The sequence below is a fragment of the Amblyomma maculatum genome, chromosome 6, assembly GCF_055883805.1.
Source record: "Amblyomma maculatum isolate TAMU_Amacu chromosome 6, ASM5588380v1, whole genome shotgun sequence".
In the NCBI taxonomy this organism is placed as follows: domain Eukaryota; kingdom Metazoa; phylum Arthropoda; class Arachnida; order Ixodida; family Ixodidae; genus Amblyomma; species Amblyomma maculatum.
This window is the reverse complement of record NC_139349.1, coordinates 35,951,428-35,975,060: the sequence shown is the minus strand read 5'-3', so window position 1 is coordinate 35,975,060 and position 23,633 is coordinate 35,951,428. Positions and strand designations below refer to the sequence as shown.

The window sequence follows — 23,633 nt, the reverse complement described above, 5'->3', positions numbered from 1 at the left end:
AGTTCGTATTTTAAACACGAAATCAAGAGGTTCTTAATAATGCTGTCTAAAATTACCAAGGCCAGATAAAGTATAAAATTCTTATCAACAGTTTCAGAGGCTGCTGTCCTAACTAGCTCTATACATTTGACTAAGCGTGTAATAACCGTTCATCTACTTTGGTTTGTAAGGTATGTTCGACGTCCCAAAGCGACTAAGGCTATGATAGATGCCGTTGTGGAGAACTCTGTAAATTTCGACTTCTTGGGGTTCTTGACCGGCGTTGACATAGGATAGCACAGGAGCGCTAGCTTCCACCGTAAAGCGGCCGCTACGGTCGGAATGAGATTCCGTGTCCTTGGGTTGAGTAATCAAGCGGACTAACTATTCAGCCAGCCCCAAGGGCAGGCATTCATTAATTTACATTCCCTTGTTGTATGTATCATCACTTTCATTGAGTTTAGATCAGTGTGGATACACGCGAATTCTCTGCCACCCTTAGACGGCTGCGCGTAATTAACACACAAGATTACGCGGGCTGGTAGGAAGGGCCGCGGTTCTATTTGAGTGTTGTATTTTTGCCGTGTACTCGAGCACAATAAGCTCTGTTCGAGTACGTAACTCGGTGTTTGACCCCCCGAACCCACCACAGTAGCGACTTCTCGCACCGCGGGTTGGGTGTCAAAGCTCTGTCTGTTAGGGCTGGCATGCCGGGGCTAGAAGGCGACTGTAGCGTATAACCCCCCCCCCCCCCCCTCCTCCTGTGGCGCATTCTTGTGAGAATAACCCCCATAACTTTCGTATTTTTCTTTTGTTCTATCAGCATGAGAAAACTGCTATACTAGTCGGTAACCTCCTTTCCTTTCTTTCGTACACATCCTATATTGTTTGTAACTTGTTTAAACATGATGAATGGCCAAGAGCTGCGCGCAGTAAGGGGCTACACGTACGGTGACGTCACGGCAGCTCACGACCCCTTTTATCATATGCCGAGGATACTAACTACGATGGGCGCGAATCGAGTGCCGCGTGAAAGAGAAACTTCGGACTCCGCAAACACCAGGCAAGGTAACAACTGGCATAAGAAACATTATATGATGCCATTACTTTCTGGCAATCGTATCGAGTAAACATCCTATTCCAGAGGATGCTGGTCAAGTGCATTTACGGAATATACTTCGGCGCTCCGATGCGCTTCTGAAAAATGACGTCATCCTGTACGTTGCTCAAGCGTTGTGCGTGAATTTGGGATCAGGCGTTTGCGTAGCCCACATGATAGAATAATTTAAAGTTCCCGAGAGAAGTCTCAACGCCGAGCTATAGAATGACAAGCTCGGTGCCCAAAGGGGCGTCCGCGTATCGCATCACCCCTGCTCAGCGACGGCGATGTTCTCTCGATTTTGCAGCATCGTCAGTTGACTGTGTAAGCACAACCGAAAGCTTTGTAATAAAAAATAAAAGGTAATGCCAATTCGTCTTATCCTAGTTCGGTTGGCGATGAATGCTCCACCTTACTAGCGAGTACTATTGACAAGTCCCCATTCGTTGCAAAAGAGATTGCTGTTGCCGTAGAGATTCGCTGCATGTTTAGCATTAGGGTGCAGCCCAGAGCGTTTCTGGCGCAATTGCTTCGTTTTCATTGGTTCCTGATCGGAAAATTAAGCATAGAGAGTCCTCTTTGAATACTCGTTTCTGAAAACGTAGAGCAGAAACCGTGCTTTGAAGATTTTGGTTTACTTATTTCCTTGGATAGATGTATTTATTGAAAGGAAAAGGCAGAGAGGTTGGCCGGAATAATTCAAATCTGGCCTGCTACTCTGCACTGGGGAAGGAGAAGGAGAGAAGAAAGAAGGTCATGATGGGTGACGATGTGCGAGAAGGCATATGAAATACATATACAGACACAGTAGCTTGTTTTACAAGCGCGAATCAAGTCCGCTGGCACACAAAAAACGACAAAGAGCACGCACTGCCTGGACACCCTTCCCCTTGTCCTGCCAAGCGCCCAGGAGCAGTGCCTCCGACAGAGGCCTCTTGTCTAAACGCTTCAAGGAAGCCGCTAGCACACTTCTTTCGCGCGCATACGCTGGGCACGCCAATATTATATGGTCCACAGTCTCTGGGATGCCACACACACACACACACACACACACACACACACACACACACACACATATATATATATATATATATATATATATATATATATATATATATATATATATATATATATATACACACACACCAAGCTTGTGGGAAACAGCCTCGTTTTCCCTAGTCCGGAGCCGTTACCTTAATGGTTACATTTCATGATGTTATCGATTTCTAAATAGTGACTTTTTGATAAACGCTGTATATATAACGTTTCCTTTACCCCACTAAAGACAAAGCTCTGACAGTTACGCTGAGATGTCCGCAATTAGTACATCATCATCATCAGCCTGATTATACCCACTGCAGGGCGAAGGCCTCTCCCATATTTCTCCACTTAACCCGGTTCTGTGCTAGCTGCATCCACTTGACCCCTGCGAACTTCTTAATCTCATCCGCCCACCTAACTTTCTGCCGCCCCCTGCTACGCTTTCCTTCCCTTGGAATCCATTTTGTTACCCTCAGCGACCATCGGTTATCCTCTCTTCGCACTACATGTCCTGCCTATGTCCATTTCCTCTTCTTAATTTCCACTAGAATGTCGGTAACTTGAGTTATTTCTCTGACCCACTCTGCACGCTTTCTATCTCTTAATGTTACCCCTACCATTTTTCGTTCCATAGCCCTCTGGGTTGTCCTCAACTTAAGTAGAACTCTCTTGGTTAGCCTCCACGTTTCAGCCCCATAGGTGAGTACAGGCAAGATGCAACTGTTGTATACTTTCCTCTTGAGCGATACCGGTAAGCTGCTAGTCATAATCTGCGAGTGCTTGCCAAATGCACTCCATCCCAATCTTATTCTTCTTGTTATTTCTTTTTCATGGTCCGGATCAGCGGTTACTACCTGCTCTAAGTAGACATATTCGCCTACTACTTCCAGTATTTCGCTACCTAATGTAAACTGCTGTTCCTTCCCGAGGCTGTTGAACATTACTTTAGTCTTCTGCATATTGATTTTCAAGCCTACTTTTCTTTCTTTCCTTTCTTTAGTACAAGTTCTAAAAATTATTTGTTGAATAAATTTGAAACCCTACCACTGTAATTGTCTGCCTAGCGATAAGTACAGAGTTTCGTCGTCATTTATTTTATGAAAGCAAAAGATTCCGGTCACGAGGGCGATGGTTCCGTTTCAGCGTGCGGGCATTTGGACAAATTGATTACTCCAATAATCCTGCAAAGCACTGACTCGTACTTGGACAAACTTTAAAGCAGCATTTTAAGCAACACAAGTCTTTCAATATAGCTTGGTTTATTAGAGACTTTCCAGGCCAATTGTAGTCTTTAATTTTGAGGAAACCAATAATTTGTTTTTCATAATAGTACGTGATTTCGAGACACAGGTAAAGAGATCATAATTATGCGGAGATTAGACTGCTGACTTTCTGAACTACCACAGCAAAAAGAGGCAGTCGTAGAGGCAGCCTATGACGCCCCTAAGTATAGTAGTTTATTTAAGCCTACTTGTTCAGAACCGCAAAAAACATACACACACAAATAAAAAAAAATTACGAGGGCCTTTAGGGACTGAAGTAGTGAAAGGCGAAAACCTGATAAGTCTAACCTTGTATAGCGTTCCTGCCATCTGCAATTCCACACAAACGCGCGCCAAGGAACGCCACGCGACAGCCACCACAAAAGCGGGACACACTTTCTCCACGACAGTATGAGCCATTAAAGGCTTTCGCCTTAGAAAAAAAAGGGCCCTCACCTTGTTATTGAACTCCGGTCTCGTGGACAGTAACACAAAAGCGGCCGCCGTTCCTTGTGAAGTTCCCAAAATTGTTACGTTGGGGCAACCTGTCACGTTCAGGATGAGGTTGACGGTTGCTGCCGCATCAAAGCGACCGATTTCATCGAAACTGCGATGAAATCATAAATAAGAAGATGAGAAAACTGCAGTTAATTTTGGCTGAAATCTGAATACCGTGCGAAATCAGTGCTGCGCATTTTTTACTCCACTGCAGCCTAGCTCTTTGTAGTTTGCTGAAGTGAGACGCACATTTATCGCTGATTAAGTCCCCGCTTTTATTCATTGGGAGCGTGACTGCAGCACCATACTACGGCGCTTCCCACTGCGTCGGCAGCGTGTTGATGTATGCAGCTGTTGTAAGGTTGCTATGCACGGTAACGTGTTTTTATGCAGCTGTTATGCGTTGCTATGCAAGACAACGTGCTGATATGCGACTTCTTCGCAAGCAAGAAAAGTTCTTGCATTACGACTCTCCTCCTGGTTCGTGCTTTCGCCCTAAACTCGCATATCTTATTGAACAATAATGACACTCAATGGCAGGGAAACGTATACAACCGTCAGCAGGGATGAACTGGGTCATCAATGTAGGAAAATCTCTGCTTGTTCAGTGCGATCGAGGGGGTTGATACAATCTTTGCCATCCTTGCTTACGGACAACACCTCGTTAATCTTGCGTGCGCACTTTCCCGATTAGACTTTTGTCATGAAACAGTCATTTCATGTGCGTACGCAAGGTTGGCTAAGATTGTGTCAGTAGCCTTTCAATCGCGGTTACGCTGCACAAGAATACAAGTAAAGTATGCTCTTTCTCTCTATGTATATATATATATATATATATATATATATATATATATATATATATATATATATATATATATATATATATATATATATATATATATCCATCGAAGAAACCGAATATATTCTCAAGTAGGGACGGGCACCTTGGCTGCAAGGCCACCACCCGAAATCTGGCCCGAAAAATTTCTCGCACAGCTTATCGCTAAAATATCAGGCCGACCCCGCATCCACGAGGACAAATGCGACCCCATGCCGCCGGGATCGGCTGTCAACCCCGACACACGGATCAGCAAGTTCTACTGCGCCTGCAAACGCCACCAGGCCATCCAGAGTTACGACAGGAGACCCCATATCAAAATCCCGAGCACCTCATCATTAGGCCTCCCGCCTCTGCTACCGACCTCCGTCGTATTGGGCGATACATCACCAGCTAGTTGCCACACCGACGGACCTATAGAATCACGTACGGGTCCCATGTCAGCCCCATCACAGCGAGCTTCTGCCAGCATACAGAACACCGGGTATGAGGTCACCACATCAATAGGTATAACCTCAGCCTAAGCTGTGGCTTAGCCCAACGAAAAAAAAGAACAAAAAAAAAAAACTGATAGACCAACCAAGCGAGCACAACTATTTCCCTTCTAGTCATGCCGCACGCTCCAGGGATTTTTCCAGATTAAGAAATATCGATAAACGAAACAGGCACCAGCTCCACGTAAAGTCTATCCAAATATATCTTACATCAGAAACTGCACCGAAAGGACCTTTGGTATCATTAACACCATCAATCAGCAACCTTTCGGAATCCCATCGAGTAGCATGGGGCAAAGAGCTACTCATGATGTCCTTAACCTTTTGAAGATAACAACTGAGCATTTCGAACAGACGTTGGCATCACTAACACTTGAAGAGAGGTGGGCGCGAAGCAAAATGATACTCGCAGCATCTGAGGCAAATAATAGTTATATGGGGTTGTATGGCACATAAGCGACTTATGCGCCAGTGAGGCAAATGAGCTCGAGCGCCTCCAGTTGAACAAAACTCTCCCAATTGGTTCTAAGGAACATGAAATTCTCCTGTGATAGCATCGTTATTTGGACAGGTATAGAACGCGCAATAGAATTACAACCACACATTTCCATACTATCACCCGAAACCAATAACTAAAACAAAAACGAATTTCCAGTCACATTGGACTGAACATCCCTAGAGTCACACGTTAAGGGAAACATAATTCACCTGTCAATCTCCTAACTCACATGTGATGAAAAATACGCTTTTTTATGCAACCTGAAGTTCTCCAAATAGGGGCAAATATAATGAATGCCAGTTATTGAAGGATCTAGATAACATTTTCCGAACTATTAGGCTGAAGGAATATTTCCTCGAAAAAACCGAACTCAAATAATATTTGCTACAGCCAACCAGCCAACATAGACGCATTACAAAAGGACATTCTCCGCGCTTTCATGACATCGAAATCTGGCCCACCTAACCTAAAGAAAAAAAGAGCATAACGTTCTAACTTTCCTTAGCAAGCGAACTGACATTTTCATCAAGCACGCAGAAAAAGGTGGAGGAATAGTTATTTCAGACAAAGATAATTATATTCAGGAGGGCAACCGCCATCACAATAACCAAAAATTCTATAAGAAACTCTATTCCTATTTCATTGTTGAACACTACAACATCATAGTAAAAACTTTGACTTGGCTAATGAATGAAGTAGAAATACCACTACAAGGTAAAATTCGCTGTTGCTGAAAAATCTATCTGCGGAAAAATACACAAGTAGAATGACCCAAGGCGACCTATTCTCTCCGGTACTGGTACACTCTCAGAACCAATATCAGTTTACATCCAGTCTCCCATCGATTCGCTCCGAAACACCCATCTTACGAAACGCGACACAAATCATTTCCCAAAGGAATAATGCAATATGAACGTCACTCGTGGAGCTTTTCTAGTTACCGTGGACGTAGTATTGCTCTATACTAACATCCCACATGATGACGGAGTACAGGCCATGATCGGATCTTGTAAAGAACATAAAACTAAATCCCCCTAATCCAAGAGCAGTCGAGGCGCTCACAAATTTTTCCCTTAAGCTTAATGCATTTGAATTCAAAAATTCATATTATCTTCAAACGAGCGGTATAGCTATGGGCACAGACATGGCGACAAATTACGGCAACTTATTATTGAACAAAAGTGAATCAATATTTCTCTCCTTATAATCCAACCAAACCAGCTGTTTACAAACGCTTTGTACACGACATATATTCGTAATTTGAAAGAAACTGCGGAAGAACTCATTCATTTTATCACCTCATTCAAAAAACTTCCATCCAAAACATCTCTTTCACACAAATACTCAACTGAAAAAAATTAACTTCCCAGATGTCTTAGTTCAAGTTTAAGGAGGGACATTAATCACCAACGTTTATAAAGACACCCACAGACAGACAACAATATTGTATTTCAGCATTTGCCGCCCACTCCACTGCAAAACTTCAATCCACTCCCATTTCATGAGATTCAAACGAATTTTCTCAATACAGCTGCCAGCCGTCTTGCGCACCATAGCAACATTTTGTTTTGCAATTAAATATTTAGCTAATTAAGTAGACTAAAGTAATTTACTAAATAATGACTTTAAAAAATAAATGACCCGCCGTGGTGATACAGTGGTTACGGCGCTCGACTACTGCGCCCGGCCGCGGCGGCGGCTTTTCGATGGAGGCGAAAGCAAGGCGTTTGTGTGCTGTGCATTTTTAGTGCACGTTAAAGAACCACAGTTGGTTGGAATTCCCGGAGCTCTCAACTATGGCGTCTCTCATAGCCTGGGTCTCTCTGAGATGTTAAACCACATAAACAAAACCAAACTAAACAGTTAATGTGGACTGCAAAGCTGGAGAGCCCTTTCAGAAACTTTCTTCCATTATAATTGCGATAAAGAAAGCCTGGCGTGTATCTTTATCCGAGCTCAAAAGAAAGCCAGCGAAATACAGATAAAATCACGTTCGCGTGCTACGATTGTGGTGATCTCAATTGTGATGTGAACGAATGAAATCCGCTGCAGCCGTGACTCGAGTCGGAATCGACTCTCTCGATGCCCCCGTTGCAGCGCCAAGCTGACACGCTGGTAATGGTTGGAGCAACGCAGCTGTCTGATGCCGGCGAAGAAACCATCGCAGACATATCGGCCTGCCGCTCCAATGACGCCGGGGAGCCATGACCGCAGCCGATTTCTTTCACTCAAACCATGACTGAGAGCAGCACAATCGGGGCGCGCGATTTCACTAGTATTGTGATGTATTTGTATTTCGCGTTTGTTTTTTTTTTAGCTCGGAAAAAAGATAAAGGTGATGCTTTCTTGATGCAAATAATGAAAATGGGGATTTGTGAAGGTGCTCTCTAACTTTGCAAATCACATTGTCTAACCTCAATTTCTAGCAAATTAGAAAAATTAACCTAATTAACTAAATATTTGCGAAACCAGAAAATGCTTATGAAGCGCAAGACGGCGCGCTTAACCTTTCCACTACGGCATATCTTCCCTCCCTGAATTCTGTCACAGTCCTTCTCCACTTACTTCAAGTGGTCGGTTTGATTGAGGTTCTATCATTTCCTGTCTGCAATATCTGTTCCTAGACTGGGGATAAAAGGGATAAAAAAGGCGACGTCTGTCGAGGATGCAGCCGCAATGGGCATCGATGAGGGTAGTTCTAAAGGCGGATTAGTAAATATGAAGCATTTAGTACGGCGCCGGCATTGCTGCTCTGCCTAAGGTCGAATAATACCCAACCCAGGCACAGGTACATCTTTGCTCAGGTAAAATGCGCGTATTCCATTCAACAGGAGAATTGATGCAATACTTGCCTAAACTTCCAATACTTGGGGTCGTCTTGCGACAGGGTGGTGTGGTTTGAGTATTGCTTCGCTTCCCTTGAGTTCATAGACCATACGTCGAAGCCTGCGTCGGCGAGGAGGAAGCCTGCCAAAAATAAGAGTTTTCGCCATCCAGATTTAGGTATAAGTTTGCCATTTGTTTCTGTTACTGTGGTCACGATAGTCTAGTAAACGTTTCTACTTTCTTGAACGACAACTGAGGACCATTAACGAGCTCTGTGTTCACATAGCACACGGACTTCTTTTGCGTTAATGGTCGCTGTAGAAAATTTCTAGCCTGGTACTCCGGTTTATTAGTCAAGTGGCCTTACCAGTGAGCAACCCCAGTGGGGTGGAAACAAATGCAAATGAATGGAATAGCAAAACCATCCGCTAAGTTTTATCCTTCGGCTTATTGGACTGCATAAACGTGGTTGTTGGCTCGGATTATTTGTATTCTGCAAGCTTGTGTGAAAATCAGCATGCGGCAGTCAGCTATGTGTTCGTCCGGTGATGTCACCGATGCATGGCGAAAAACAAAGCATGTCTAAAAAGAAAAGTTGAGACAAGTGAGAGTTCTTTTCTCACGCGAGTTGTCATAAAGATACGGATTACAGTTTGTAGCGTAAATCGCTCGCGACAAGTTCCGACAGTTTACTGCGCCAAACTGTCCGCCCCATATATTTACAGATAACTGAGCTGCGATAGTCAGCGTAAATGGTGTGCTCATTCACTTTCGGAAATACACTAGCGCAAGAATACTAGACTGGCACAAGTAAAACTGACCCCGCCTCCTTGTCTCTGGGGTTAGGGCGCTCGAATACTCAGCCGGGTGGATCAGGTCGGATCCCGGCCGCGATAGTTATTTTGATAAAGGCGAAAGGCCATGTACTGTTCATGTATTGCACGATGCCAGCGCACATCAGAGAACCAAAAGCTTTTAAGTATAGTAAGCCTTCCACTACGATTTCCTTCATAGCCTGAATCACTCTGGGACGGTGATCCCGATAAACCATTGACCAAACCAATAAACATTCAGCCGTCGTTCTCGCTCAAGAGGCGCATTCTTGCCCTCAGAACCTGTCATGGAGGTTATCAGCATGAAGTGGAACTAAAATTTTTGTGACATCAGTGTGACATAACAGTTTCAATGGTTCTAGAGAAAGGTACAGGAGTCAGATCCCAAAGTATTGTCAAGGGCTCTAGTCCTAAGTTAAGATTCGGTATTTGAACTCAGGGTAGGGTTCGAATCCCAAAAATGATCGTGGATTCGAGTCTCAGAGTATGTCGAAGGTTCGAGTTCATCACTCGCGTCACCACTGTGATGCCGTGCATGAGGTCAAAGGTTCGAGTTCCAGAGAGGGTGGTGGGTTCGAATCCCTCGCTCGCGTCCCAGTTTATATACTGTGTCGCGAGATATTCCTGTGCCTGGGCTCTTCCGTCCTGATAGCCACTGGGACGGCATTCACTGTTAAGTCATCACTTAAGGAGCACTGCGTACCGTACGTACGATTTGTCATTTTCCGTTTGAAAATTGATGCGCTACCATTATTCGCACATCGTTCCCCATTTTACCATTTTGCTGCCTAACTGACATTGACCTGGTAGTCTGGGTAAGCATATGGGTTCGAACCAACTTACATGTGTCTAATTAAATGCCCTCCTCCCTCGCTGCACCACGTGACCTAGCACAACAGGCGTGTTGAAATCGGCTGTCGTTGCGCGAGCGAGCTTTCGCCTTCACACCCGTATGCGGCCCGAAGTTTCACGAAAAATTTTATCTGCACTTAGCCATCGACGAATTGAATCCGCCGCCCGAAGAGATTGCCAAATCTGCGAAATCTAAACAGCTCATAACAAAACTTAGTGACTTAATAGTAATTGCGCAAAACAGCAATGCGACTTTTATTCACATTATTTAATGTAATACTACTCGATTCTGTATATTATTTAGTGCCGGTAGATGATGCGTGCTGTCGTTCCTTTGGTCCTCCTTCGGTCTGTATTTTGTTTTAATCTTTATGTCTGCACAGAAGTGTGCGTTGTGCTTTAAATCATGTTTGGTTCGGTTTAGTTTATCTTGGTTTATGCTGTTTAAAGTAGCAAACCGAGTCAGGCTATCAGACGTAGCCGAGGCTTCAAAAATTTTGACCACCTTCTTCAACGCGCACTGATGTCACACAGCACACGAGCCCATCGCTTTTCGCTTCCATAGAATGTCGGACGCAGCGGCCGGACTTCGATCTCGCATTCTAGGGCACAGCAGTCGAGCGCCCAAACCACTGCACCACTACGGCGGGATATATTATGCCTGTAACTGTGCAATAATTTTCTTCCTTCTTGCGCAGTGCTCTTTTTTGGGGATAAGCTTAAGTGCATGAAATGAAGCAATTATTTTTCTGTATCTGGTAGGTTAATTTTCCTGGGCTGTAATTGGCAATGGAAGTTACCTATATCTGAGATAGGGTATTTGCAATCACCCCAAACAGCCTAACCGCGAACTCTGCGAGTAATGCCGCCTCTGGCTAGCACTACCCTGGCACATCAATTGATTCACATGGAATAAGAACGGGAATAATAATGTAACTCACTGAAACGCAAGGTGAACATTACTCACCCACGCTCTGCCATGGGAAGTTGAGAAAATAAACATCTGAGGCGGTGAGAAATGGAGGTAGGAGGACGACTGGGTGACGACGACATGTCACGTTCTCTTGCTCCGAAAAAGCTGGTCCGCTGCTGTTAACTCCGTACGGAACCCTGTTCACTTGTAGCACGTAGCCATCCTCTGTGGTAGCATATGCGATGTCACAGGGGTAGCCGTGGTACCTTATCAGCTCGCACTTCGGGTGCCACGAAAGAACAGCACACGAGAAAGCAGCATTCATCTCAATAGCATGCAGAAAACAACGCAACGACAAAAGAGCATGACGACAAAACAGTAGGGTCCCGCAACTAGGGAACCACCCCGTCTGGTGCCTGCATGCAGCACCAATTTATTTCGGGCCACATAAATATTGATTCAACATTATCAAAACAGTATAAAAACACCACGCCGTATAAAACTGCACAGCAACAAATACAGCCCATGGCTGAAACTGCACGACGAGAGAATAGCGCAGGGGAAAACAGCACCTCGACCGAACTATGCAGGGCATAAGTAGGCTGAAGCATTCTCAAAGGGCGTACAAGTAGAAGTAGCGGTTACGCAGTCCTCGCTTGCTTGGCTTTAGTGTGAAGATATATGCTAGCAGAACCAGCGCCACGCCATCTTATTTGTACGATACACAATGAACTAGACTATATTTATTACCGTATATATAGCTGCAGCTAACATGCTTAAGGGTGAATGAGGTCACATTTGCACATATATACATTAACGGCCATTAACCGAAATTTTGCGCCAATCGATAATAGGTTGCAGATAAATTTGCAGTGCCAAGGACTTTTTGGCTAGATGTAATATGGTGGTTTAAAGTGCAATCATCCGCGAAAATGCGCACGAAGGAAGATATGTTATTAAGCAAATCATTTACTATATAAGATTGTAGAAAGTAACGAGGAGGCTATCCTGTGGCACGCCACAGTCAGCAGGGAAGGAACCGAGGACAGATTATTAATTCATATGAGATATCGGTAGTGCGAAAAGAACTCACGATTCCATGATAAGCTTAAATAGTGTAGTTGGGATGATGATACTTTGAAATCATATGGTGGAGCACTATACACAGAGGAAAGCTTCCTCGGTGTTTATGAATATAATCTGTTTCCAGGTTATTGTTCCCATTAAACTGCAAGTCAATTAGTATTAATGTATAGAGCCGTGTTTCACTGCAATAGGTTTTTCTAAAGCCTTCTTTATTATAAAAAGCATTAAAGTAATTGTGATCAAGATCGCTGTTCATTTGACACATAATTATGTACTGTAGATATTGTAGGAAATACATGCGAGCGATACAGGGCGGTAATTATAAGCAGATCTGCTTCCAGTTTTAAAAAAATATAGATATATTCGCTTTAAATATATCGTCATAAGAAATATCCATATGTTGCTTCCGCAAATAAGTAAGCAAATGAACATGCGCGAGATATATATTAAACAGCGCTGGTCGAATTCCAAACGTTCCGATCGAGCACACCCACCTGTTCTATATTCGATCAAAGTATATTATTTCCTCAATTCTACTTCTAGGGGCTGCGTAGAGGAGGCACTTTGGTAGAACATGTATGCTACATGTACGGAGAAATCATACGACATCACTCGGAGCACTGTACGACAAGCGGCACACACACACACACACACACACACACACACACACACACACACACACACACACACACACACACACACACACACACACACACACACACACACACACACACACACACACACACACACACACACACACACACACACACACACACACACACACATACACATACACATACACATACACATACACATACACATATATATATATATATATATATATATATATATATATATATATATATATATATATATATATATATATATATATATATATATATATATATATATATATATATATATATACATTTGAGCCTTGATATCTCCTGAAGATCCTGATATCTGATATTAACTCAGTGTAGAGCAGTTTCACTTAGTACCCGATTGCATAGAAGCAGTTAATTTCTACTGTTTGAAATTAGGTGGTATAAGGAAAACCTGGCATGTGTACATAGAGCTGTATACTTAACAGTGGTATATCCTTTACTTACGGGCGTCAGGCGGGCTTGTAGCTCCAAATCATCTTCGAATGGCGCAGCACGGTCAGGAGCCGTGAGAAAAATGGCGGCAAGCAACACGCAAAACAAGCCGGAATTTCCCATCTCAGTTCGCTCGCCTCGTAATACAGATTCACTAGTTTTAAAATGGGCATTTGCGTGGTGGCGACGGTTTTTTTAGGCACCTCGTCACAGGAAATGCGTATTACATATTTGTTTTCCACTTGCGTGTGCGCACACACACGGTGGAAATCATACATCTAGGACGTGCGAGGTCGGAGAGTGGCGACAAAAACATGCCCAAGGCCTCTCGAATCGACAGGTGGCATGGCACTTTTACTCTGTATAGCGTGAGCACTGTATGGCGCTTCATCTTTCACGCGGGTGAACGTGCCGCTTCATCTTCATCCTGCTCTGTCTTGTAGATACCCATCGTCATCGCGGAGTGTGGTTCACTACAGTGTGCGACCAGGGCTTCAGGTCTCCAATAAAACCTGATCCGCCAAGTCCAACCTTCGCGTTACCTTACACGTGGTAGAGGTGCGGGGTACTGTTTTAACGTGATAACGTCCATATTGCACACTTAGCAAATAAGAATGAACTGTTTAAATTGATCTACGTAGCACACAACTTAATAAAGTGGCCGATTAAGGCTTCTAAAAAGTAAATTGACATTTATAAAAAAAAACAATAATTACAGTTGCTTTACTTTCCTTCCAACTTATCAGATATATTCGCACTTAAATGAGCTAATGCGGAATGCTTAATATTTTGTTAGACGCTAATTTTCAAAAGGGGCTTCATTTCTACGTTATCGTCGCAAATTTTCTAACGTTTTTTTGTGAAACACGCCGTGGTTTCACGAAATAAACAAACAAAGCAGTAGCAAATGTTTGTTTTTAGGACGACTGGCCTTTTGAAGACGATAATTTCGCACAGCCTGTCCATTATTGCTGTCATGCGTGTCTTATTATCGGTTGTTCGTTACGTCCCTGTTCCTAATTTTAGGGGCACATGCGGTGTCATTCACTCAGTACATTGTCGCCTTTCTGATGTTACTTTATGCACCCCGGGGAGCACATATGCTTGCAGCTTCTCTTGGAAACGTTTTTCAGATTTTTGTTTTGATTATATATCTTCTGAAAAACTTTGAGTGTACCCGTCATCATGTTATTGTCTACATTGATAAGGAAAACGCGTTCCGAAAGTGGTCACTCTAGCTATGCAGCAGGTGATTCAATCCACGTGGTCCATTTTAGTAGCTACAAAACGTGCCTCGGCTGTACATGGAATAAAGCTAGTAGTCAGCGCCCGTCCCGTCTTGTGTGTTGTCTTCGTCCTGTGTTCGGTTTCTTCACACTGTGTTAATGTTTTGAAAGCTATGAACCAACTAGCCCAGACTAGGATCCTAATCGACTATCGAGCTCAAGGACACATGATCAAATGCCGGCCGCGGCGCCCTATTTTCGATGGAGGCGAAAAGCCATGCGCCCGTGTGCTGTGCGATGTCAGTGCTAGTAAAGAACCCCAGGTGGTCGAAATTTCCGAAGCCCTCATATATGGCGTCTCTCATAGCCTGAGTCGCTTTGAGACGTTAAACTCCACAAACTAAATCAAACCAAAATCTCTTCCCTCTGACACTTTTATTATTTGTCACTCATTACTGCTGAGAGTGCTGACAGTAGTTTTCCTCTATTCTGTTTGCCTATTCTACACCAATGTTTCACGGGCCAGGCTCTGATATATTTTGCTATAGTGGGCGTTCTAATCTTATGTATTAAAACAGCCCGCTGATCGTGCAGTAGTGCAATAGCTGGGGAATTGTGAGAAAACAAGTGGTAATGAATGGTGCTCGTTGGGGCGGAAATGGTAGCTGACGTGGGGCTCAACTTTTTTCAATCCAAACCTTAGTTCAGAGACGATTTGTTAAAACATGTGGGGAATTTCGCCTCTGAAGGGTGGAGCAAAAGGGCGTGTGCGTTTGTGGTGCAAGCTTCCCAGACGTGTTGAACCCCCTAGCTCGGGACCATTTTTGAAACAAGTGGAAATGAATGGAAATTTAAGACCCTCGAGGCTTCACAAGCCGTCGCAACGACGTAAATTGAAACATGATTTTGTTGCGCGCGCAGATTTAAAAAAGCCTCTAAAGCGAGGAGCTAACACAAGTGACTAGGATGAAGAGTTCACAGAGCGATTTCCGTAGGTCGTCAACAATAGCGAATCTAACGCAGCGTGAGCGCACTCAGGTGTAAGTCACCGAATCTGTTGGCTTCAGGCTGTGAGAAGAGGTGCCTCGGGGCTCGTTTCTATGCTTACCGTATTTTCAAGCAGTTGTTATCGTGATAGCATTAAAGACCCTGTTCTGCAGAAAGTCCGATTATGTTGGAGTTGTGAGCAAAAAAAAAAAAAAAAATCAGGGGTATGGTTTTATAGTAGGGGGCAGTTGGCAGTGGAGATGTCTGGGCATAATGTTTGGTCGGCGGATTGTGCGACGTCACAGACCATGTGACATACATGCAACTACCAACTCGAACTTGTTATTTGAGGTTGATGGTTGAGATGAAAATTGAATTTTCCAGTTCTGTTTAAAACATGGTGCTTCTAGGCCACGCAGTCACGCGTCCGTATTGGATGATTCTAGCAAGGCTTTATAGATATCTGACTGGCATCGCCTTTCAAATAACGGGGTAGCTTAAGACCGTATGTTAGCGCATATATGCGAAGTAATAAAGGTGTAGTTCAAGAGATTAGAGATGAACCAGGTGTAAAAGTGGATGCACGTGCCAGAGTAGCCGCTAGAAGAGAGGAAGTCATTAACGCTGTCCCGCCATATTCTTAAATTCGTGAAGACTAAGTGTCTTCCCTATTTTGTTGAAGGAAGATCGCATTCCGAACACTGCTATTTGTTCATAACACTATAGGGCCTTTATATCAAACCTTGTTTCTCCATCAGTTTTTTTTTTTTTTTAATTTCTGTTAAGATTTCCCAGCGTTTTGTGAAACATTTTGCTTTCGAGCCTTGGTCTTCCAAAAATAAATAGCAAAGGGAAGTATTCTGTGTATGACAGAATGCTTTCGGTTCCCGAGAAAGCTTGCAAGGGTGGTGCTTCCATGCAGCTTCAGAAGCTAGAAATCTCAAAATTTACGGAGCGTACATCCATATTGTTTCTATGGCTTTGTTGTGCAAAATGTCGTTCGCCCGATTTGCGGTGGCAAAGTCCAGGTGGCGGAAATCCTTTTGAGAAACGATATGGTGAAGAACGACGTTGGGACCGAGTGCGGTAGCCAAGTCTTTCACGTCACGCTTGTCGGCAATCGGTCCCCCATCAAAGAAAACAGGGCCACACGGGATCGAATGCGCTCCAGAGGATCGAAGGGTGGTGTAACCTGGGCAATTAACATATAAGGTTTTAGTACAATGCAGAAAAGCTAAGCGTATTTTTGTTGGGTGTGAAATTTTAATGTTACAAATGGAAAATGCTTACAGTTTCTCCAAACCTTTCAGCGAAGAACAGTCAACGATAGGTCTCCGATAAATTCGTCTTGGGCATTTTTGATGATAGACCTCTCATGCGCTGCATTGCCTGTTGCCCTCATGGAGTTTATATTAAGGCATGCGCTACTTGAAAAGAGTTGTAACTACGCGTTCAGAGCTGTAAAGAACGCACAAAAGTCCTTACAGTGTGACTCAACTTTTTCTCACGGAGTCAGTACAATTTTTCAGGTCGAAAATAAAAGGAAGTCTGTTGCCACCTTAGCTCATTGTTCTACGGTGTCGGAAGACGGTACACCGTATTCGACAGCTTCGTCGCGCAGGAAGGAGCATTGGGCTGATCGGCAATGCAACGCATGGCGTTTCGTCTTTGATAGGCGTCGAAAAGTATGTGAAGGCGATGTGTCCCTTCCACGTTTTGCGCTAACGTCTCGGAACGTGGCATGCTTTGAAATCTCGGGCTAATAGTAGCACAAAACGACTACCTCCAATTTTCCAAGCTAGGCGCGCATGCTAACTGCAATGACCGCAATGCCTATTAACTCTAAACAAAAAACAATTATCTTCTTTCTCTGTGTCCTCATTGTCGCACAGTCCTAGTGAAAAAGCGTCTGTCGTTTACTGCTAACCGTTTACTGATGAGAAGAAACGTTCAAATAAAAGTTAACTGCATCTTATGCATGTACGATTCTTGGATTTGCGCCGCATGCAATGCGGTGTATTCTTATTTTGCTCTAGGCCATGTGATCTTTGAATCAAAGGTTCAGCTTCTTTTTTTCACGTTACGTTCTGCAATAATTAACCCGAAAGACTATCAGTAGACCAAAGAAAGGTTCTCTATAAGTGCTATTGGGTGAGAAAAACAATGGGAAGGTCCTAAAGCACACATGTTTTTCTGCATCTGGCACCGCCGTAATCATCAAACGTTTTATGTCGGCTGTTTTTCGCTCTTGTTTTTAGTCTTTCCGCTATACTTTGCGTGTGCGCAGCAATGTCCACGTATGCGTTCGTACACTTCACAGCTTCAGGCCTTGCCTAGGAGCTAACTTTAACCCAAATGTGCCACGTACAGTGCACTCAAAATAAAACGGAACACACGAACAAACAAAATTTTGTTTTGCGGAGCACTCTGCAAGCGGACGCTCGGAGGATGCATAGCTTGAATACATGTGGGTAACCCGGATGTTCAGCTTGACACTTTCGGTGTTCGCCTCGCCAGCAGCCCGGACGGAGGAGACCGCTTTTTCCCCAAACTCTTGCTGCGCTTTATTTTGTGGGCACAAGTACACCAGCTGGCCTTGCCGCAACCTGTGTTAGCAGTGACGCCCATGGCACTGTATCTCATCCACGAGAAATCAAAGCCTACATTTCTAATATTTATTTTTGAAACAAAAATTTAAGTCAGAATACCTGTATGTATCAGCACGTATATGCCTTTGTGCCCAAGAGCTTGACCGTGGTCCAACTGCGCTCAATAAAGTGCGATCATGAGGTGGGATCGGCGGTTCGAGAGAACCTGATTTTATCCAAAGGACAATATAGTTCATGTAAATCATGTGACAACGCACTGAAATGGCAGTCAGTGCTGGCCGGGATACCGAACAGAGCAAGTCAGAGTTGGATGTGGGATAAAACAAAACCCTGTGAGGCGCCGCGTAACAGTAGCGGAAAATGGTTGACACCAATGTTTTTCCGGGCCGACTGTAGCGGTGCTGTCCGAGAACAAAGCATGAACGTAGGTGAAGGCACGGAGGCCGCAGTATGTATCTAGACTGTCTGAAACAGCGACATGCGTGACTTTTTTCATAGAGGGTATGGGGGCATAGCTCTAACGGGAATTGAAAGGAAAAAATCAAGGAGTGTGATTACCTGGCAGCGTTTAAGCATGGAAAATGCAACACAAACCTGCGGTTGATTGAATGCATCTCTCTTGTGGGTCATAAAGAATACGAATATTTGGATTAATACTCGCCACTTTTGGGAATGGTCGTAAACTTCCTAGCCGGTCGTTGAATGGTCGTAGTAAAATCTATAGCTGTTGTGAGACACTATGACATGAATTACCTAGTACGTGTTAAGGATTAGGACTAATTCAGTATGTTAACTTGATGAACGTCAATTTATGCTTGTAAAGAAGCTCCCTTGTCTTATTGGTCACTCAAAAGAACCAGCTAAAGCCACGCCTCAGGGTAAGAGATAGACAACAGTACGCATGAGCCATGGCCTCCGTGATCGAGTTTCAAGTTGCCGAAGCCTTGTGGCTCCGTTCAGTCTTGGAGGTCATGTACGAGCGCTATAAACGCTTCAACACAAAGGGACTGTGCAGCAGCATTGAAAGCTTCATTTGGTCCATGCGTATCGCAACAGGATGATGCCGAGCCTCGGGGGAGGGAAGGGGGGGGGGGGGACAGTTTTAAAGCAGGAATGCATTTCACGGCTACAATTTCAGTAAGTTTCTTCTCTGACGGTTCCGTGCACCAAGACTGATGGATACCCTGAAGTGGCACAATTACTATCAGAAGATTTTGAGAAATTGTCGTTTGTTGTTGTGATAAGTTTTACTTGCACATAATGTCAGGTGAAAGAAGTACTAACCGTGAATGGCGTTTTTAATTTACGACCTTCAATGAGGACGTTGCAAAGGTGCAAGATTGTTAATCCGCGCGAGCTTCTAGCCTGGAGCCAAGGTTTACCGCCAGCGGCCTCCATTTGCACAAGTGGATCCATGTGGCGCACCCAACGCTCACCCCAATTTTGTTTGAATCGCGTTAATAACACCAGACGACGCCGCTTGTCCAAAGTAGCCGTTCTCGTGCTTGAACGACCTTTTTTCTTTCCCATATCCCACTAGTTAACTGCCGCCTATATTGCTAAGGCTCTATCAGCTATGGGTATGGTTAATAACTCACTTCAAAACACAACATTCACGCAATTTTGAATGTTGTATTGATTACGACTTTGCAAGGCACATCGAAGTAACCGCAATGAAATATGTATGTTATTTCATTATCACATGCCGCTACTCGCTGTCCTGCGTGACACCACAGGAGCACACGCGTGATTAAAACTAAGTTTCCTCACAATCTGCAGTTTGCTAATGCCAACTGAGCATGACCAGCACGCATGCATTCCTGCAGTGGAACAGCCATTAAACCGCCAATTTTTTTTTTTTTTTTTCAAGCAGTCGTCGAAGAGAAATACTCCGGTAGTATTGAACTTTCTCCCAACTATTATAAAGGCTCGAAAAAGTCGTGGCGTATTCAGTCCAGTGCAAGTAATTTAAAAAATTGTGCGATCAGATTCTTTTGAATAATCAAATATAGGAATACCGGAAGCACTATTCAAAATTTTCGAACATTCGCTCTCCTCTAGATAAGTTTTGTGTAAAGTTTCGAGAAAATATAGCTTATTTTCACATAAATGTTTAATAAAACACTAGCAATATTTGTCTATCTCACACAATTACCGTCTGCGTGTCAGTCAATAGATTTTACCATTAACTCGCACGAGGAGTGAAGGAAGAAGAGGTCTACACGATGGCTGGCGTGGTTATGTGAAGAAGGGCGCTGAGATTTTGGCACCGGTGGTCGCGTCTACGCGCGCTGCGATTCGCTCTCCAGGCTCCATACCATCCAGGACCCCACCACCGCACATGGAGTCGGGCGACGTAACTCAGCCACCGCCGATTCGAGAAAACGTCGTCGTGGCACCCAGTAAGAAGAGGAATTGTCTGACTGCTGATAGGGCATGTCTCACCGACCAGAGGATTGTCAAGATGTCTTTCCTGTGGACGATTACAAATTTCAGCCTCTGCCGGCAGGACACCACTCAGGCGCTGCTAAGCTCAACGTTCTCAGCGGGAGAGAGGAAAAATGTGACCTGGCGCCTCAAGTTGTTCCCAAGAGGTTGCGACGAGGAGTGCAAGGACTTCTTGTCGCTCTATCTGATTTCCTGCAACGGCAGACGGGTGTGTGCGACCTCCACATTTTCCATTATTGACGCCAGTAAAGAAGAAGTCAACAAGAAGCAGTTCAAGACACGCATATTCTCGCGCAAGGGCTTCGGATGGGGCTTTCCAAAATTCATCAGCAGGACATCCCTCAGGCTGGACGCTGGTGGACTTCTGTCAGGTGACACCCTGACAGTCAAGTGTGAACTCAGTGCCCTGGAGAGTTCCGCCATCGTCGCTGGGCCTAGTAACGAGTCGGCAGCGATACCAGAGTGTCGCCTCTCTGACGACCTGCGCTGGCTTCTGGATAGCAACTACAACAGTGACGTCACGCTGCGGGTGGAAGAGAGCAGCTTCAGCGCCCACAGGAGCATCTTGGCCGCCCGCTCTCCCGTGTTCCGGGCCATGTTTGCGCACCCGATGCAGGAGAAAGCACTCGGTGAAGTGGTCGTTGCGGACGTTGAGTACGACGTGTTCGCCGATCTACTCCAGTACGTGTACACAGGGCACGTACCCGATCGCATCGAGAAGCCTTGGCCGCTTTTAGTGGCTGCCGACAAGTACCAGCTGGAGAGGCTGAAGGTCGCCTGCGAGGCCGCGCTGCTTTCGCGACTGACCGTGGACACGGCCGCGGACACGCTGCTGCTGGCTGATTCTCACAGCGCCCGAGAGCTACGCAGGGGCGCCCTCGAGTTTGTCTGCGCCCACATCGACCTGGTGACGGAGACGGCCAGTTGGAAGGCCGTCCGGGAACTCCGCGCCGACCTGGTGGAAGAAGCTATGTTGATGCTGGCCAGCCAGCGTGGCGAGCCGCCGGCCAAACGAAGCAGGGACTCCTTAGAGCTACCACCGTAGAGGTGCTATGCCTGTCACCCACACTCACAACCTGGACGTCCTCACGCCCCTTCAAGTGGATAGTGATCTGGCCACTTCATGCGGGTAAAAAAAAATTGAACGAACAATTATAAGGAGTACAGAAATGTTCATATCAAGTAACGTATGTGTCGAATCTTCTGGCAAACGGAGTAATGTTCAGGGCGAAATTACGCTCCACGTTTTCTATGCTCTTACGGGACTTGTAAAACTCGTTCAATCGGTGCACCAGTCGGCCTAAAAGATTAAAGAGCTGTTGCTCTTAATGGAGCATTGGGTGGGCTGCTTGGTGCTTTCTGAACCTTGAGTTATTCTGAATATCATACCAATTGAGCTCTAAATATACATTTCACATTACTTCAGTCAATGAAATACCTTTACGGCTACCCCGTCGCGCTGGTTCACTGGTTAGGGCTCTCGACTGCTGTACACAAGGATGAGGGATCGAGTCCTGGTCACGACGGCCGCTTTTTTATGGAAACGAAAAGCGAGGCAATCGTGTGCTCTCCGATGCTAGTACACGTTAGAAATCCCAAGCCGGTCGAAATTTACGTATGCCTCCGTGCACAACGGCGTCTCTGATACAGCCCGAGCTGCGTTGGGACGTTAAACACCGTAACCCAAGCCAACCAAATTTTTAGGTGCCCCTACGGCATTGTCTCGAGGCTTCGGAAGGAAGGAAGGAAAAACTTTATTTAGCCCTATATAAGACTTGGCGGTTTTTGGGACGTCTTCAGATATGTCTGCTTGTTGAATCCACAAGAGTCTTCTCCGTCGACGTCGTCCACTTCTGCACGATGGTCGGGTGCCCTCAGTCCAGGGATCCGCTGGTTACTGCCGCCCGTTGGGCTCGCTGTATACCAGACCTTGCTGGTATTCGCAGCGGTCGCTGGACAGCAGAGTCTCCCATTGCTCCGCAGTCGGGTTTCGAATTTTGGGGACCACATCTATGTTTCGACAGTCCCATGTGAAGTGATATAGTGTTGTTTTTTCATCGCACCACGGACATCTGTCCGCTTACATGGTAGGGTGCATTTTGTTTATGAAAAAATTAATGCTGAAGCCAACGCTAGAGCTGAGCTCAAAGGCACGCTTAATAATATGCGAGTTTTCATTGGAATTGTATATAAACATTCAAGACGTACTTGAGGTACACAGCGCAAGTAGCAGAATTCAGCGAGGGCAAGCATTAACTTTATCAGCGTTGCAGCGAGAGCTGTAATATATGCGGCTTGTCACCAACATTGGTGAAAGGAAAAATATACTTAACTATCTCACATTTTGATTGGCAGTTCAACTACGGCCCGAAGGAAGGGATGAATGAGAGATTGGAAGAAAATACAGGGAAACAGACACCCTTTTCGAGGGCTCCCCAATAATATCAGAGTAATTTCAACACGTATGAATCTTTACCTTGACCAAGTGCTGAGTACTGTGCATGGGCATCTCGCCATTATGACTTCGGGTGGGAAAGACGAATTAAAGTAAACATTATACAAATGAAACAGGAGAGGAAGTTCTGAACACGAAAATACTGCTAACGTCCGAACTTCATCGTAATCACATGCAGGTTGATGCAGATGCCTTCCTCCGAAGTCATTCAAATGATTTGTAAAGGATGTAGTAATTTCTTGTGAGGACCTGTTGCCGCCCGTCCATTTGCTATATCTGGCTGGCATTCGGGTTTCGTGAAGAAAATGTCCAGAAATGAATCCGAGCTGTAAAGAATTTCAGCTGCTAGATAAAACATTCCTTTAGCTTTAGTTGATTATCATCATATCATTAGGCTCTGTAACGTGCATAATGTCCTCATCGCAGCACAATCAACTCGAAATGACCACATCGTCGTATATTTCATAGCTTTTGCAATTATTCTGTTATGAATTTGTACTGTGATCATTTTATGGTTGAGATCTAATTAACCAGGTTGAAAATAGAAGAAAACTAGGGGGTCTCTCAGATGTCTCTTAAGAAGACATT

At 44.7% G+C, this 23,633-nt stretch overlaps 1 protein-coding gene and 1 pseudogene across 1 annotated transcript in view; one reads left to right on the top strand and one right to left on the bottom strand.

Moving 5' to 3' along the window:
• The window catches only part of LOC146185509 (lipase member N-like), a 28,765-nt gene extending 15,322 nt beyond the window's left edge, over positions 1-13,443 (bottom strand). Inside the window, exons 1-4 of the mRNA XM_084607846.1 lie at positions 13,333-13,443; positions 11,189-11,414; positions 8,563-8,677; positions 3,838-3,988 (exon numbers count right to left, since the gene is read on the bottom strand). Coding sequence (XP_084463972.1) covers positions 3,838-3,988; positions 8,563-8,677; positions 11,189-11,414; positions 13,333-13,443 — 603 coding nt within the window. The remainder of the gene's footprint in view (positions 1-3,837; positions 3,989-8,562; positions 8,678-11,188; positions 11,415-13,332) is intronic.
• A 7,040-nt stretch (positions 13,444-20,483) lies between these two features.
• Positions 20,484-21,635, top strand: LOC146185508 (speckle-type POZ protein B pseudogene; annotated as a pseudogene).
• The last annotated feature ends 1,998 nt before the right edge of the window (positions 21,636-23,633 follow it).